The 17931-nt window shown below is 41.4% G+C and overlaps 1 protein-coding gene across 1 annotated transcript in view; it reads left to right on the forward strand.

Moving 5' to 3' along the window:
* astn1 (astrotactin 1) overlaps window positions 1–17931 on the forward strand; it is a 412066-nt gene that overhangs the window by 203229 nt on the left and 190906 nt on the right. The window contains exon 16 of the mRNA XM_061043889.1: window positions 13131–13235. Within this exon, the coding sequence (XP_060899872.1) occupies window positions 13131–13235 (105 nt within the window). The remainder of the gene's footprint in view (window positions 1–13130; window positions 13236–17931) is intronic.

Here is a 17931-nt window from a genome sequence, read left to right on the forward strand (position 1 = left end):
TGTCTGAGTAGAGGTCTTCATGCCGAAAAGCAGATGCTGAAATCATAATCTATGAATGTAAAACTAAAAGTCCAGGATTCAGCATGAGTGACTCTTTTCTCCCCTCACAGATAAAATATTGATAAGTTAGAAATGTTGAATTTCTAGTGGCACTAGAGGAAGCACCAAGTTATCACCAATCTCTGAATCTATCTAACTCACCATCTATCATTGTCTGAAATACCATGTACGCCTCTGGGGGATGCACGTTTGTCAGTAGTTCTGGTGAAGGGAGCCAGCGGCGGCTAAGCGCTGGACAACGTCCAGGCAAGACTGGTTCAACCAGTCCTAGTTCAACAGTAGACTGACCCCCAATTTCCACATCGCCCTGCCCCACTGGATCAGTTTCTGGAATGTGAACATAGCCATGAGCAGCTGTACACACATCACAGGAGAACTACAAGATCACACAGGAATAAAGAAAGAAAACATGTCTTTCTGAGGATCATGTGTTCTTCATTCGGTGCCTGTTTTGACACAATGTTGATAAAGGGATGGAAAACACTATCAGGAGTCCGTACAGTATATTGTGTTTTATTTTGAAATTGACCAGATGCTCTGTGCGTTTCCTTGTCTGATTTCATGTTCCGGGTTGTTATATTCTGTTAAGCTTGACGCGTGCCTGCAGCATACTCCATTGAAAATAGACTCGCAGTGTATTTGAAACAGAGCAGAGCGTTGCGGCGCTGCTGGTCCTCTCTCTCGAGAAGAAGAAGAAGAAGAAGAAGAAGAAGAAGGAGAAGAAGGGGCCGTGGCGACCGCTGTGGAAACAAACATTAACTAGATTGGCAGTAAACAGCCATGTAGTGCGCAGCGCTGACAGACTCCGGTGGGCACGGAGTATGGGGGTAAAGGTCAAAGACACTTCACTCTGGCTTAGTTCTGCGGAAAAAAAGTTTGCCAAAATACAACATCATGATGCAGATTTGTAAAAAGTTAAAAGTCGAGATCCGTTAGGTCTGTCCTCAGGAGGAGGAGTAAACTACTTGAATCAATCTTTTCTGATGCTTTTCAAGTAGTCAGACAATCTAAATACTCGTCGTCTTCATGGCAAAGGGTCGGGCAGATTTATGGATCAAGTGTAAAAAAAAAAAAAGAAAAAAAAGGTTTTATTTTTGTACTTTTTATGACTTTATTTCGAGAATGGACAGTGGATAGAGTCAGAAACTTGGGTGAGAGGGAGTGGGAAATTACATGCTGGGAAGGAGCCACAGCTTGGATTCAAACCCAGGCCGCACGCTTGGGGGACGATAGCCTCCATACGCATGCATTAACCACCAGGCTACGGGTGCCCCAAGTGCAACATTTTTAATCTTCAACAGATTGGTAGCTTCACCTTTATGCAGATATCTGTTTATTAAGACCAATTATACATCAATGTAGCCGAGATGGGAGCAGGAGAGAAGCATCTGGGAATCAGCGCAGATAACATTCTGCCTGTTTTTCCTGCGTACACATCTTGCTGATATGTAATTGGTCAATACAGCCCTGAATACAAATGTACTTCAAACAGAAACCAGAACACTTTCCATGCTTAAAATCCAGACTCCTGTTTTCATAGAAAAGTAGAATTTGTAAATAGAGATGAGGTTCTTACAGACATCAGAGTTTAAATCCTTTGACGACCATGAATGTCTGTACAAAATGTACCGTACATTTGTCCAATATATGTCAAAGTGTGAAACCTACCCACACAGTATTGCCCTTCTTCAGGTCAAGTTGCTAGCATGAATTCAAATCCTCGGGGCACAGCTGATATCATCAGAGGCAAGGGAGCAGATTTCCATCATCATAAAAAACACTATTTGAGAGGACTAGAGCAAAGAGAAAATAAGTCAGGGAGAGGAACAGCTACTACACTGCCGAGGGGAATAAAAGGATTTGCAGGACATAGCATAAACCTCTTCTTTTTTTCTCCACTAAGAGTAGTTCACAGCAACAGAGATGGAAGCTTTGGACATGGTCTAAATGTGACTTCAGAGGCCACCAAGGACATTTTCTGGTTGAGTGCAGTCCATAGAGACAGAAATGTTGGGATTAGTGTAAGCATTGCGTGGAGAGCACCTGCCTGAAAGGAGATGAGCACGACTTTTTGAAGGCCCTGTATTAAGATAATTCTTCAAAGTAATCTTGCTCTGCCTTGAATTATGGAAAGCATTTGGCCTAGGCTGTAACCTAACCATGCCCACGGTGTCTGCACATCGTTTTTAAAGGGCCAGCATTTTATTATTCGAGCATTATGTTTCGCCTTATCAGAATGTCTGGGGAAGAAGTCAGGGCTGTGCTGTATTACACATAGTTTCCCATTAGATATTAGAGAATGCTTGATACGTCCTACTGTCCCCCCCTCACCTTCTTCACTTCTTCCTCTCTCTCTCTCTCTCCCCCCCCCCCTCCTTCCCTACTAAATCATTCATTCCCAGACTTATCCGAGAGTGAAATGGAGCACAGGCCAGGCTAGTTAATAGGGTTCTATGAGCCATAAGATTACTTTCCTACCTGAGCTCATTCCTATGAATCTTCCTTAGAGAAGCGACTAAAAAAACAACCCCGCTTCCAGCCGCGAGGCAAAGTAACACAGGGACTGTCGGGGTGTTTAGACAGGCTGCAGGTTTCCATCAGTTCTCCGCCTTCACTGTCGAGCATCAGCGAGCTCTGCCTTCGACTGATATGTTCTGCCCTGCTTCCCAATGGGACACAGTCACAATTGTTAACAAGAGAACTCAATTTACATTCCCCGAGCAGTCTCGTTGGCACTGCAACACAGATTGAGGACGTTTTTTTGTTTTTTTCTTCTCCTTTTTCTCAACGGAAATCACAAAAAAAGTGTGGAGTGTTTTCACTCTTTATTGGATCAAATCAAGCAAACTCTACTATTTAAATTGTGCAGGGTGTTTCTATTCACTTGTTTTTCAGCAGCTTCCGTAACACAGAGTTCTCTGCTTCATCAAAAATTCATCAGGGCTCTGCCTGTCTCTCTATGACCGTGCTATTGTCTGGGACCCGACTCACCACAGACAACCAAACTCATCACTGTTAGCACGCTCCCTGCCATATTTAATCATGTAGTGGTAAAAACCCCAGCAGCAGGTCATGTAGACTGAGAGCTGCACAGGTTATTATTTAGCACCACCTTCTTCTTTTTTCTGAGTTAGGGGTTTATGCTGGCTGGGAGGGTCTTACAGATTGATAGTGTAACCCAGGTTAATTAATTTGATCTAGATTAAGCCATCTAGTTTTTTTTCTGAGCATGAGGAGTGACCTATGTGAACCTCCGCAAATTCTGATGAATTGTTTTTAATTCTATTTGTTATTTATTCATTAGTTTTTCTTATAACATTCCATAATATCACCTGAACTCCGCTAAAATCTATCATCCAATCAGAGCTCAGCCCAATAATCATAAACATCTGGTTCCCGAGGTCACTTCCTCTTTCTCCTCCAACTCACGCTGGACAAAAAAAAATCAAGGTTTGTCCAAGATGAAAAAAACGGTTAAATGATTCGGCATTCAGCGATCAGGTTTCTATAATCATTTCCTCATGATCAAGATGGCGAGCTAACCACCCGACAAGTGTGGTAGGACTGTACACTCTCTGGAACACAGAAAGAAATGGAATAATAAAGGCAGGGTTGGTCATTTTCTCCAGATACACTTTTTTAAGATTCTGGTTGAAATTGTCTTTAGGTCCTGACAGAAATGAATAACTCATGTTCTCTGAAAAAGGAATGAAGAAAATCCATCATCTGTATCAGTTTGTAAGTCTGTAAAAACTTTGACCAATGTCTGCCATGAGGTACCAATCTGATGAACCAATCACACGCCTCCCTGCTCGTTCTCTAACCCATGCATGCAATAGCCCACACTCAAAGCATGAGCTGAGGTCTACTTCTGGACCAATGGCACTTGTGCATGTAAGTGAGGGGGTGTGGCTTTTGTGAGAGCACAAAGTAACCTTTCCAATTTGGAAAGAGGAAATTAGTTTTTGTTGTGAACTTCAAGGCCTACTTTTTTTTTTTTTTGCCGTATTGAAATGCTGTATGCAGTGACTTGTTGTGGAATTAGACTAGGTGTATTCATGATTAGGGAATTACCAGTTCAGAAGTATCTATAGCTCACATTGACAGCAGTTATATCTCAAAATGTCCTGATAACCGATGCTGAATGGTGCACATTTCTAAGTCATTATTTAAAGATGCATAGATGCATGATGGATGGAGGGTATGGCCGGTGTCAATGCCAACACCAGTATTACATTCTAACATGATGTGGATTTTTCCAATACTGTAATTAGTGGTTTAACTACACACAATCGGTTGTAGTGCACACAAAAGGCAACGCCAATTGCTCAACCTCCAGGCTACAGTGGCAGGTAACAGACAAGAGTTAACCGGGGGAGGTCTTCTGCTTGTCCAACATGCTGTTAGTGTTGTAGCTTATGCCCGTCTTTGCATTTGACCCTCAGAGAGTAACAATGAGGAGAGCTCATGAAAGGATTGACTGTCGTTTTATTTTGGGTAAGTCCATTTCCCTAGTGTGTGTGTGTGTGGATTTTGACTTCTTGGGAAGAAGACTTAGACCTTAGTAACCCAGAAAGAAAAACACAGCAAAGTCATTCTGTGTGACAAGCTGCTGAAAATTAGAAAACTCTGGTGCTTATAAACATGAAAGAGATAAAAAAAAAACCCTATCTTCTTGCAGCTTAACCAGTTTTTTTTGTATCATTATTATCTTTCTATTTCTACAATGAAAGAGCTGACAGCCTAACTAAGACGGATCACAGAGCCAGAAACTCGTTGGGAATTGAACTCTGGTCCTCATTGGGGGATTCATAGGAGGACTGGAGAGTGTACATCCCAACAGACTGCTTCACACAGCCTCTCACGGAGCTGCAATATTGATTACATTTTACTTTGATTCATGAAACTGCTATGTAACCTGGTTTCACCCTCGTCAGTTTAAGAAATAAAGCTTCTGCGGTGCCCTGGCCTTATCTATGACAATACTCTTCATGTACAGCCTTTATGAATAACATGCAGTTATGTGTCCTTCAAAGGTTTTCATAGTGATATGGCATCCCCACCATGCATCAAATTTGCGTTAGTACAGCAGTGTATCCCATCCTCAGATTGTACAGCTGTTCAAAAGAAATGCTTAACTCCCCATTTCTTGTTAAAAGCATCGTCTGTCTCTCTAAATTAGTGCACAGAAAACTGTGCACAGCGTTGATTTTCAAAGGCCTGTCCTCGTTATTATCATTGTGAGGAGAAAGCAGTACATCAATAAAATAACTTTTTTATGCATCAAGACTAAATGTTGTAAAATCAATAAGACAGCAGGGCAATAAAACACCACTGGCATCAGTTTAAAGTTTGGGAAATCAGAAACAAGTTTTGCATTAAAGATGATAGATTTGGAGGATAAAGAGAAATATCATCGGAAATAAATAAAGTGGTGTCAACATTTTGTTAAAATCCCAGGGTGTCGGGAGCCTAGTGGTTAATGTGCGCGCCCCCATGTACAGAGGTTGTTGTACTCCAAGTGTGGCCAAGGTTTGGAAAAAGCCAACAAAAGGTTCACCCTTGTGTTGGAACGAGCTTTATCCGCTCGTTGTTTACCCTCACTGTGATTATGTTTTCTCTTCTTTGTCGCTTTGTCCACGTCCAGCTTATTCGCCAGCTTGAATGGCGTCCAATTCCTATATTGTATCCACTGTATCCAACCAGAGGACAAGGCTCTCTGCAGACTCAGTCACCACCACACGTGTGGAGGCCCAGAAGTGATGACTGAGTGGCTTTGCTGACTCTATCTTTAACTGAAACAATATCACAGTTATAGATGTTATATAGCTGAATAAAGATACATTAACCCTATAATGCATCCTGCACATAGCATAAGTCCTAATGACAGCAGGCACACAGCTTTTGTTGACAGGGGAGAAAAAAACCTACTGCAAATAAAAGTTACTGAATACTGCCACTTTTTTTAGTATCTGATATGTGCTCACTATTTATTGATTGTGCCGCCTGTCTGGAGAAGTCGAGAGTTTTTTTCTTCTTTTGCAGAAAAAACTGTAACTGTGCATACCCACCCCCCCCCCCCCCCCCCCCCCCCAAAAAAAAATATATATACATATATATATATAATAGATGTTGAATATATGTCTTATACATTGGATTTTATTGTAATCTATCAAAAATACAAATTCCCCCCATGGGGCATCAATAAAGTTTATCTTTATCTTTAAAAGGCAACTAAAATATGGTGGGTTTTTTTTAAAAAAAAGTTTTTGAGCTCAGGGCTCTGGGGGCCTAGTGGTAATTGCTTGCGCTTCATGTACAGAGGTTGTGGTCCTCCAAGTATTTATTTATTTATTTATTTTATTTACTTAATTAAAATGAATATGCCATATTATAGCCACAGGCTCATTTCCATCTGTAGTCCATTGGCAGGTTGGTGGTTAACAGGTAAACAAAGCTACATAAAACCACAATGACAAGCAAAACCAATACAAGTAATGACAAAACAACAACATATACTGTACATTAGTGGACAGAGACACATAAATACATACCAGTCTAAAGAGTGGCTGTTTGAAGTGCTTAAGGTCCTCCAAGTAGACGGCCATTGTTCCAACCTCTTGTTCCTTTCCCACATGTAATCACCCTCTCTGTCTGTCCACTGTCCTGTCTCTAAATGGAAGCACAAAAAGACCCAACATACATCGTTTAAGCAAAAAGGAAAACAAATATTTGGGCTTGTTGTAAGTCGAGAAAGTTTAAAAAACATTCTGAAAAACATTCCCATGTTTCTGTCTGGGATTTGGTGCCATAAAAATACATTAAGTAATAAATTCAGGGTTAGGGTTAGGTTTATTTCATTTCATTTATATGATTTTTTGGTTGGATGAAGAACAATTACTCACATTGTATTTTAACAAAAGGTATCGGCTACATTGCGAGTGAGTTGCTTTATTTCAAAAGCTCCGACACACACTGCACACACAGAGAGAGAGAGAGAGAGGGAGAGAGAGAGAGAGTGAACTTGGGATGTTTGCAAAGTGAAGTTCAGTCAAATTAATCATTCTGTCAGACAATGAGAGCAGAGCACCCCAGGGCTAAAAGGGAGACAAGGCCTTTCAGCGAGAAGAAGAATACGCTGCGCTCCTGTATATGTTTTGGGCTTGTTATTCATTCTCACTAAGGGAGGCAGGGACAGGGGGGGGGGAGCTGGTGCTCGGGTCGGGGATGGGGGAGGTTATATAGCGGTGTGCTCTCGCTCTCTCGGTGCCCGGGAATATATCTATGGTACCGGTGGAGCCATTTCCCATAAGAGGGGATAAATGGATGTAGCTGAAGGTGAGGACAATGCAGGAACATCACATTTAGAGGCTTATTCATCAAGTTCATAGGTGGTGTCAGGGTGCTGCCAAATATTGCTTTTTCTCAGCTCCCTCGTAGAGGAACTGTTAGTGGCCTTGTTCACACGCTCACACTCGTCATATGTCATGTCTCATTTGTGTCTCTGTGTTTATGCTAAATAGATGATACAATGTCCCATTTGTCAATCAGTTTTAGTGTTAATTTCTTTAGAAAGTATTTATGTTTTTCGACCGGGACAAACTCTCTCTCCAAGCTTTGTCATAGCTGTCCTGCCATATTAAAGGGGTGCTGTTTGCTTCTCAGGCTTAAAGGCAGGGTTGGTAATTCGGCCTGAATGTCTCATTCGGGGGTATGAAAAAAATCACATGATACTAAATGGAAAAAAAAACATCATCATGGCATCAGAAAGACAGCAAACACTGCGTCAATTATTAAACCCTTCTACTCCCTCCGATGTGGCCATTGCTGTCAAAGTCAAGCTGTAGGGATTTGGGTTGAGAACCGGAGGATCGCCAGTTCAAGTTCCATTGTGGATCAAAGTATGGAAGTTGATCTGGTGGCTGGAAAGGTGCCAGGTCACTTATCGAGTACTACTTGAGCATGGTACCGAACCCCCAACTGCTGTGTGTAGCAGCCCCACTCTGACATCTCTCTGTGTCAGGTCGAGTGTGGTGGGTGATAAATGGTCTGCTTTTCTAGTCTTCTGACTACTCAAAGTACTTGTATACTGCAGGACACACTTACACACTCACACACTGATGGTAGAGTCTGATATGTAAAGTGACCATGAGAACTAATCATTCATTCATACACATGCATAAGCCGCCGATGAAGCAGCGCGAGCAGCGAACTTTGGTTAAGCGCCCGAGGACACATCAGACATGTCGCTGCTGGATCTGGGTGTCGAACCCCCAACCTTCCGGTTGAGAGACGACCAAATCAAATGAGCCACAGCTCCTGGAGCCTCAAGTGGACACTCGATGAACTGCAGGATTTTGCACCTCTGCATTGGCTTCATTTTTAAAGAGCAGAGGTTGCAGCTGGATTGTCAGCATGGGAAGTGCTCTAGTTTCAGTTTGAACTACATTTGTAGTCCAAGCTGTATTACTAACCAGCAGGCTTGGAAGCAGTCCGTGTGGACAGAAAAAAACAACATGAAACATTCTCGGGGCTAATGACACCAGCTCCAATCAGAGGTAATATTTATTGATCTCTATCAACAGATGTCTGGATGACTTTGCAGCTGACAATCCATAATGAACGAAACATTTCAACTTTGTCACAAAAGCCAATCAGCGTTTAGATTTCCCGAGTGAAGCCGCTGAATAACTTCTAATTTCCTAGAGAGAGAGACTCTTCAGAGGGGGTTCTACTTTGGGGTGTTAAGGACCAGTAAATGTTGCTTTATGTTTCAGATGTTAACTCAACACAGAACAGGAAGTCTTACCTGGAAGTGTTTTCACGCTGGCCGCTCTCTTCACCAGAGTCACTTAGAGATGATTCTTAACCGGTCGATAATCAGTCCATTAAGGCAACGTGAAATACTGAAACAAACTGTGCAACACTCCTGTAATATCCCACTGTTAATACTGAGATTTGTGTATATTCCTTATTGTCTTTAACTCTCTGTGCTCTTGTACAGAACGTAGCTCATGTCTTGAATAACCCGAGCTAGATATCTTATTTTTCATCTGATTCTGAACATCTGTTCAGTATACAATAATACAAATTCCCATTTTTAGTTAAAGTGCACAGAATAGAGTTAAACTAGCATCTGTAGTGCTATCTATTTTAATGCTGAGTAAGGGGAAGTTGCTGCACACCATTCTCCCCCCATGTTTGTTGATTTAATTCCAGTAACTGCCATCACATAAAAACATTAGTCTAAACTTTGTCTAAATAAATCACAGCAGCATTTTTCAAATCATAGAACCGCCTGCCTCCATGTTAAAACAGTGATTTATTTTTGTATGTGTTCCTTCATCTTTGGTTATACAGTTTCTACATCTTCTCAAAAAACATCCATTTGAAGGAACCTTATTATCTTCAGGAATGTGAGGAAACATGGTATGTATCACATGTTCTCATCACTAACCAGCTTTTTATCTTTAACACGCACACAATCCTCCACCTGTCACTTGGGGTGATGATGCTGCTTCATTCTCCATCCTGCCTTCATCATTTACCTCTCCCTGCTTCATACAGTACTTACACTTCTTCTGTCTTCCCCCCTTCCTTTCACGTCTCAATTTATCTTTCTCTTAAAGCCCAGCAACGCCTCTCTTAGACACACACACACACACACACACTGCTGGTCTCTTCCACCTCCCTCGGTCCATTCCCCTCTTCCGTGTCTGTGGTTGCAGGAAACGCGTCTCAGTCACGAACGTTATCCAGGAACCTTCTGGATGTGCTCGTGAACACGACGGGGGCAGTCATAGTGATGTATGGCCGGAGTCCCACCGCTGCAGCATGACAGGGATGTCAGTTGCTATGGGAGACAGGATGATTTATATTGTGTAGTTCTGCCTATGGCCTGATATAAGAGATGCTAATGTAAAAGGCCTGATCCTGCACTCTTCTGCAGCATGGCGGGGTTCTGCCACTTAATGGATCAAAATGAAGATATTTCCTCTCATGGTTTTCTTTCTTTGTTAACTTTTTGTTGAAACAGTTTGTAATGATGTCATTATTTCATCTTTAAAGTTCAAACCAAAGGAGAAGGAAAGGAGATTTTTTTATACACTCTCTCTCAATCTCCTCTCCATTTATCTTGAATTGATCTGTTAGAAAAACATTGATTGGTCCCTTTAGGCCGCCTGATCGTACAACAGAAGGTCTCTGTGGTGCATGATGGATGATCTCCTCCCTCCATATGTTGCTGTCTATCTGCCACTTTCTATTTGTTGCCATGGATAAGATCAGGTCATTTACATTTTTTTTGAGTGCAGTTTTTTTTTAAGACAGATTTTTTTCATGGAGGATATTTGTGTTATAGATGAATAGATATTCAGCAGCAGTCTGTATTGATTCCAGCAGTATAGATAATTCTCTAGGCCTTAAAGGTACACGTTGTTAAAGCAGCTTAAAACGCTTCTGGGAGGAGGGGGGGCTGGGGGAGGGGTTACTGCCCTTTGTGATGTCACAAAGGAAAAATCTCCAAACGGCCTGTTTGAGCACACATTTTCTGAAAAGTGGAGCAGGCAGAAGACGGAGAGGATGGACTTTTCTCATAATTGGGTTGTTTATAGACAGGCTAGGGACACATTAGTGTGAGAACCATGGTTACATGCCCATCAGGCATACTCCACCTTTAATAATGACATTTTTAGCATCAGGATTGTTTGCTACTTTTTTCTGATTCAAACAGTCTTTAGGTGCACACATGTTTATACAAAACAAGAAATAATCAACATAACAATATTCTAATAGCGACAATTTTAATGTATGCCTCCCATATCATAGCTACTTTTTCTCTTTCCCACTCTCAATCTTGCACCACCATATTTTGTTGCATGTACATAACCACACATATATTTCTATATTTTTATGTATGTGAGCAGATTTTGTAACGCTGCTGTACAGGACTGCTGCCAACAAAGTTTTGTTGTGTTCTTTTATACAATGACAATAAAGTGCCTCTCTCTCTAGATCAGGGATGGGCAACTTTGGTCAGAGCAAGGGCCACATTCATTTAATTCTCACCGCCAGAGGGCCAAATTGTGGAATACAAAAATGATTACAGTCAATTATGTCTCAAATTTAACTCAACATATACCAGTGATCAAATATTATTATGGACATATTTCTGGTTTTCATGATTTCATGGCAGAATTTGTCATGTTTTTCTTCATGTTTCAAATTAATTGATATGTAAAAATTTACCTGAGGGCCACATTGACGGTTGATGGGGGCTGCATGTGGCCCCCGGGCCGCCAGTTGCCCACCCCTGGTCTAGATACTGCTGATTTCATTGTCAAAGCATGCAGATCATTTTACAGCTGATGCAAAATGAATGCTCTGCATATCATGTTTTCTTTTTTGTGATCTACTGCAGCCTCACATTGAAGTCTCACAGCTTTCGTCTTTATTTGATCTGTCATGTTCTTTTCTTCAGTGTGCTAAACAGTAGTCAAGATTATTGTGGGAAATTATTTGTTATGATAAAACAATAAGGCTAACAAAAGGATGGATTAGCCTTCAAGTCATCGAGGAAACAGTGTTGAGGTGTCGAGACTTCTCTGATTCAGACACTTCTCTGTTTCCATTAGTAGAGTATTTCTTCACTCGGTTTTGTACATCCTGTGAATCATCATTTTCAACACAATGCGGAAAGACTTGCTATTTATTCAACCTTTATGAAGGCAAGGTTGGTGATTTTTGAAAACTAGCATGATTTTAAAAGTAGCATTGCCTCAGTGCTGCGTCTGCACCCACCCCCTCCCCTCTGTGCTCCCTCAAAAGCCACGCCCCCTCACTTACATGCTCCAGAAGTGGACCTCAGCTCATGACTATTTTACTACTCACAACGGCCAACGACAAACTCACAGTATGAACTCCATCATCTGTGATGCGCTTTGAGTGTGAGCTTGTTCACGCAATGTGTAGAGAGCGAGCAGGGAGACAGGCGAGGTGTGATTGGTTCATCAGATTGGTACCTCGTGGCAGACATTGGTCAAAGTTTTTACAGGCTTACAACTGCTACAGATGATGGATTTTCTTTGTTCCTTTTTCAGAGAACATGAGTTATTCATTTCTGTCAGGACCGAAAGACAATTTCAACCGGAATCTTAAAAAGTGGATCTGAAAGAAAAAATACCAACCCTGACTTTAAATCTTGAGAAATCATTGAGGATATGCAAACATTGATTCTAGGTAAAATTAACAAAACAAAAAAAAGCAGGAATGGCAGAGAGCAGTCAATTACAAAGTTAAAGCTGAATATGAAGCAACAAACAGAAATTGTGTTTGGTATCTCATTGTCATTGATGTGAATTTAGTTCATATAAATATTCTACTATCTAAAAAGCCCTGTGGGCAGCTGTGGCTCCAAGGTAAAGCGGGTCAATGTTCAACGAGAAGAACCGGTTCATCCAAAACTCCTGAAGTCAACACGTCAAAGTGTCCTTAGGCGAATAACTGAACCCCAAGGTGCATAGCCTCCGGTGTGTAAACGTGTATGAATGATCGTCTAATTAGCTGCATTCGAGTGTGTGAAAGCCTGAATGCTGGCATATACCATCATGGAGAGCCTTTAGAGGAAGACGAGAAAGATGCCGTTTTAGCGCAGTCCATTTCCCATAAGCCATTAAAGTGTGATGCATCAAACCAGGAATGTGAAGCCCGCCTCCTCTTCTATCACAATTTTCGTGCTTTTAGGTTAATGTTTCCCATCTCGTCTGTTTATTTCTGGAGAAGGTGGGCTGCACTTTGATCCCACTCCGGAGATTTAGCTTTGCTTCTCTCTCCTGTCGTCTAATGTGATATTAATATTTATCAAATGCGCTTCCCGATTCTCCAGGTAAAGTAAACAAGAATGAGATGTATAGGGCCGCACTTTGATCAAAAAGTGAACACTCCAACCTCCCCCACTAAACACGGGAAATAAACATTCATAAAACTTTTTTTTTTCTATGGTGATAAAGAATACTGAGCCCCAGACTGCCTTCATAAAGTGTTTTTCTGTGTGTGTTTTTTTTTTCTTCCAGGCATGGTGAACTACAGCGAGGTGTCTGGATACCCGCTGGTCCAGCACTGGAGTCTCCGCTCGGTGCTGTACCACGTCAAACTCAATCAGTGGGTCCTCTCTCAAGGTAATTAATAATATATACTATTTGTCAAGAGCTGATTGTTTATTTAATCTGCAGGAGACCGTGCCCATGGGTCTCTGTGGCATAAAGCCCCTCGCGCTCTCAGTGGAGAAAAACAACACTGTCTGCGATCAATAATTGATCACGTTGTAATTAATATGACACATCAAGGTTAGCAGCTCAGCACAACAGCCTGGGTACTTTGTTTAAATATCCTGATTAACAGGCAGACTGTCATTTTCTGATTAGGATCGCTTATCTTGTGCTTAAAGATGCTGCAGTAAGGGCGCAGATGGCCTAGCGGTTAGGTTCTGCCCCCATGTACAGAGGCTCTCTCTTTTAGATTCCTTACTCTATCCACTGCCCGATCAAATAAAGGCAACAAGCCCAGAAATCAATCTGAAGATGCTACAGTAAGTTTCAACGCTAGCCCAATTTAAAGAGCAACTTGAAGGTTTTTTTTACCTAAATGAAAAACCTTGTCTGATAGTGGCTGCTGAATTAGTTAACCAATACTGGAGATGAAGCAACTGCTGTCTGCACTTAAACTTTTACCACTGGTGGTAATAAACACTTCACATGCTCATACTGCTCAGTTCACTAAAACAACCAGGAGGGGGCAGTGTGAAAACAAAACTTAACTCAAACAATATTAAATGTCCTTCACAAAGGACATAACAGTGTCTGTATTGATTTGATAGTCTGACACTTAAACTACCAGTTGTTACGCTGATTCAATATTTTGTTTGTGCTGGTTGCATTAATTCTAAACTTGACAGGACATCAGGTCGACCTGTTTATCTAACAGGAGAAGGAACAGAACTAGCTGTCATGCCTCAGTGCAGTTTGTGAAGTCAAAGAGACGTAACTATGCTTCTCTATAGGACACAGCACAGGTTATTGATAAACGCCAGGTGGGTGACACTCCCACAGCTAGGTGTTTGTTAGGCCCTCTGAGTCTGCCTTTTCCTGGTTAAGAATTGGGCATGGTGTGAGAGACCGAGCCACTCAAGCCCTTCCAGAGAGGGGGCGTGATCAGACACAGCTCATTTACATATTTAAAGGTACAGACACAGAAACAGTCTGTTCTGAGCAGGGCTGAAATAGAGGGGTTCATAGACATGATCAAATACAGGATCAGAGTGGATTTAGAACAAGAAACTTCACACACATGTTTTGGTGGGCTGTTTGAAAAGGAGGAGAATATGTGACCTTTAAGATGTGTTAAGATAATAAGCATGAGCTGTGGAAAATAAAAAGTGACAGAAAAGTCTGAACACAGAAAAACCAAACATATTAAATCCGCCTTTGTTAGAAACAGAAGCCTTTCTATGGTAATTTAGTCTGGAACATGTAAAGACCATCACCACAGGGTGCATTGCTTTAGTAATTTGGTGCTAAAAGGTTCAAGTTGCGTCCATTATATCAAATTAAACCCCTGTTGAAACAGTCAATTACAGAGTGATTGTGGTGGAGCTCTCAGCGGCTGTGCTTGATGGGAACCTGGGGAGGCAATAAATGGGTGAGGGTCAAGTTCCCTTTAATCACAAATTAGCGAAAATGTCACTTCAAAAGGGCAAAAAGTAAAAAAAGCAGCTCAACAAGCATAGCCAAACAAGAGGAACACAGAGCTGTAAGGCACCATGCTCACTGACTGTTCACATTAGCATCTGAAGCTGTTTGTCATTCCATGAAAAATAACTTGCTTTGCATAATAAATCATCACAACCCAAAGTATTTCTCCTGATCACACTGGAACACAAAATTTTACCAGTAAAACTAAAGATTTTTCTGTACTTCAGCATGACATTAAAAAGCCAATTTTGCCTATAGAGGACATTTTTGGGGGGCTTTTTATGCCTTTATTGTAGAGATAGGACAGTGGATATAGTCAGAAGTTGGGCAGAGAGAGAGAGTGGAACGATATGCAGGAGAGGAGCCACAGGTCTGATCCAACCCGGGCCGCCCACTCTCAAGGTCTAACCCAGAACTTCCAGAACTTCCTGTGCATCGCGTGTCAGCTCCACTCCGGTTTGGTTCAGTGTTACCTCGTCCGTCAACACCTACAGGCTACGTTCTCGGAGCGCAACACTGCCGGACAGCTGGAGTCCTGAGACCAAGGAGTTCCTGCAGTAATTACACAACAGTGCAAGCTAATAAGATGTATATGGTATAAAACTGTATAAAACCTCACCTCAACAAACACAAAAGGTCATTGGTCTGAACTGGCAAAAAGGAGTATTAATTCTGAAAATTAACCAGATGTTTAAATGTTGTTTCGGTGTCTTTACCGGCTCTGTGGTAAATTTGTGCACCATGCTCCGGCATCCATCAAAAATAGAAGTCTTGCGTATCTGCTGCAGAAGTCTCCAGACTGCCAGAGCTGAGACACAGCGTAGCGAGCCAATGTGTGTGAAAGCACACACATTGAATACTGGTAGCTCCTCTGCCGTAAAGGAGCGGAGACGGACCGAACATGCATCTGGTGGAACTGACCATTAAGCCGCTGTACATCGGGCGTGCTCACTAGCCGAAATAGGCTACCAGCGCCCCCCAAAAGAAGACATTTAAGACAAAGAGTCAGAGATCCACAACTTCTTGTGTGTTTTAAAGATGCCTCTAAGGAGTCTGTCTTCATAAATCATGAAGAAATGTTCAGTTAACGGAGTTATTTTAACCTTGGACGAGCCCATTATCATCTCGTTCCGTTTCTTTGTATCTGTGGAGCCAGTGGCCCTCCAGCAGTTTGCTCGTTTTGCTTTTTGTTATTCAGTTCATATGTATTGAAAAGTAATTATTTTTTTATTTAATAAGATTTATTTGTTGCCCTGTGGACATTTCTTTCCGTCCTTGAATAAAATCGTTAATTTCCTCTTAGTATGAATATACCATAGTTTCAGAGGTACACACAGTCCTGTTGCTTTTTTTTTTCATGAAGACTGCTGTGTCGAGACGAAATCAAAATAAATAATCTGGATAAACGTGATTCTCCCTCAACAACAGCAGGATAAAAGAGGTTTTCTGCAGAACACACAAAGAAAGTGAGCCTTTCCAGGGACGGGCTAAACCCAGAGGCTCATAAAAGGAGGCTAAAGTTAGTTTACTGCCGTACAGAGGAAACGTCGTTACAGCCAGTCGCTGGAGGAGCGGCTGTTTTATTGACTTAATTTAACTCGAAAAGCCTTCAACAGGTTTAAAGATGGTAGGTATAGACAGATGTGTGAGTTTCAGAGAGCAATGACTGATCATTAAAGCCTATTTGCATGTATTATTAACTATTCAAATTCAAATCAGGTTCAGGTTCGTCCCTCTAGGTACATTTGGTTGCAGGGAGAGTCACATAACTTCATAAAACATCTAAAGTGCAAATGCATGGTACATGGGTAAAAGGGCAAAAATGCATTAAGGGTGCAGGTTCCAATCGAACTATTGATAAAAAAAAAAAAGTTGATCTGTAAAAGTCACAGAGTCTACTGTAGAAAATTAAAATAGATTTAAAATAAAATATACTAAATAAATAAATGAAACATTAAGATGCATGACATTAGCTTCCCGGTCATGTTGATGGAGCATTGATCTCTTCACAAACACTTTTCCCCACAAATGCAGCCACACTCAGTGTCATAAACCTGCAGTCATACCTCGATAATGAGAATTAAAACCAATTTGGTGATTTCGGCTGAAGTCCAGTGTGTCGCAGTAACTTTTTATGTGTTTATGCCTTTTATTTTAAAAAGTTGATTTTGGAGTGCAGCTGCTTTCATTTATCAATATAAAAAGGATGATAGGGCGCCAAGCAGATATGTTGTGTGCCCTATGTACAAAGGCTATAATTATTTTAGCGGCCGTGGGTTCGAGTCTGACCTCCGTCCTTTGCTGCATGTCATCCCTCACTCTCTCCTCCCAATGTTTCCTGTCTCTCTCCAGCTGTCCAGCAATGAAGGCCAAAAACATAAACCAAAACAACTAAGTGAAAGTAAAATACATAAGTGATAATTAACTAGAAATACTGATACAAGCGATACAAAATCACTTTTAAAATTTCTCAGAATTTGCGACTTTTTGATCCAGTAGATGTCGCACTTGAGCTCCAGCATGAAACCAAAACAAACTGCTGTTTGGCCACACCTCCGCTCTCCTGCAGCGGCACACCTCCAACCCCCCTCCCCTCGTGTTAGCACAAAGGAATTTAGCGCAAGTGGTGGAAATGTGTCCCCGGCTCGAGCTGTATTTGACTGAGGCCTGCATTGATGTGTTAGCAGGCTAATGTTAGCACGCTTTAGTTAGCTCGTAGCTTCATATTGCAGATAAATTGACACAGAATGACCGTGATCTAAAGACACAGCCAGCCAGACTAACGCTACTCACTCATTGTAGACAGTCATGACTCAGAGACACATTTACACAGGATATACTGGATTTCTGCTGTTTTTATGTGTAAAAATGTTGCACATTCTTCCTTTCAGTGGGATTTTGTCAGAGGAAATAATTGACTCTTTGAGTTAGTCTATTTTCCTCCTCACTCCAGACATGAGTAACAATACACGATTTTATTGTTTGCCTGCTGAAAAGAGAAACCATTTAAACATTTTTGGTTTGTTAAGGTGTTTCGTTTTTGGATCTAGGTGTCTTTAAAAATGAAACTAAGCACTAGCCATTGTTATGAGTAAAAAGGGGGATGATTCAGATGCTGTAGATA

Source organism: Labrus mixtus, chromosome 8 (assembly GCF_963584025.1).
Source record: "Labrus mixtus chromosome 8, fLabMix1.1, whole genome shotgun sequence".
NCBI classification, from domain to species: domain Eukaryota; kingdom Metazoa; phylum Chordata; class Actinopteri; order Labriformes; family Labridae; genus Labrus; species Labrus mixtus.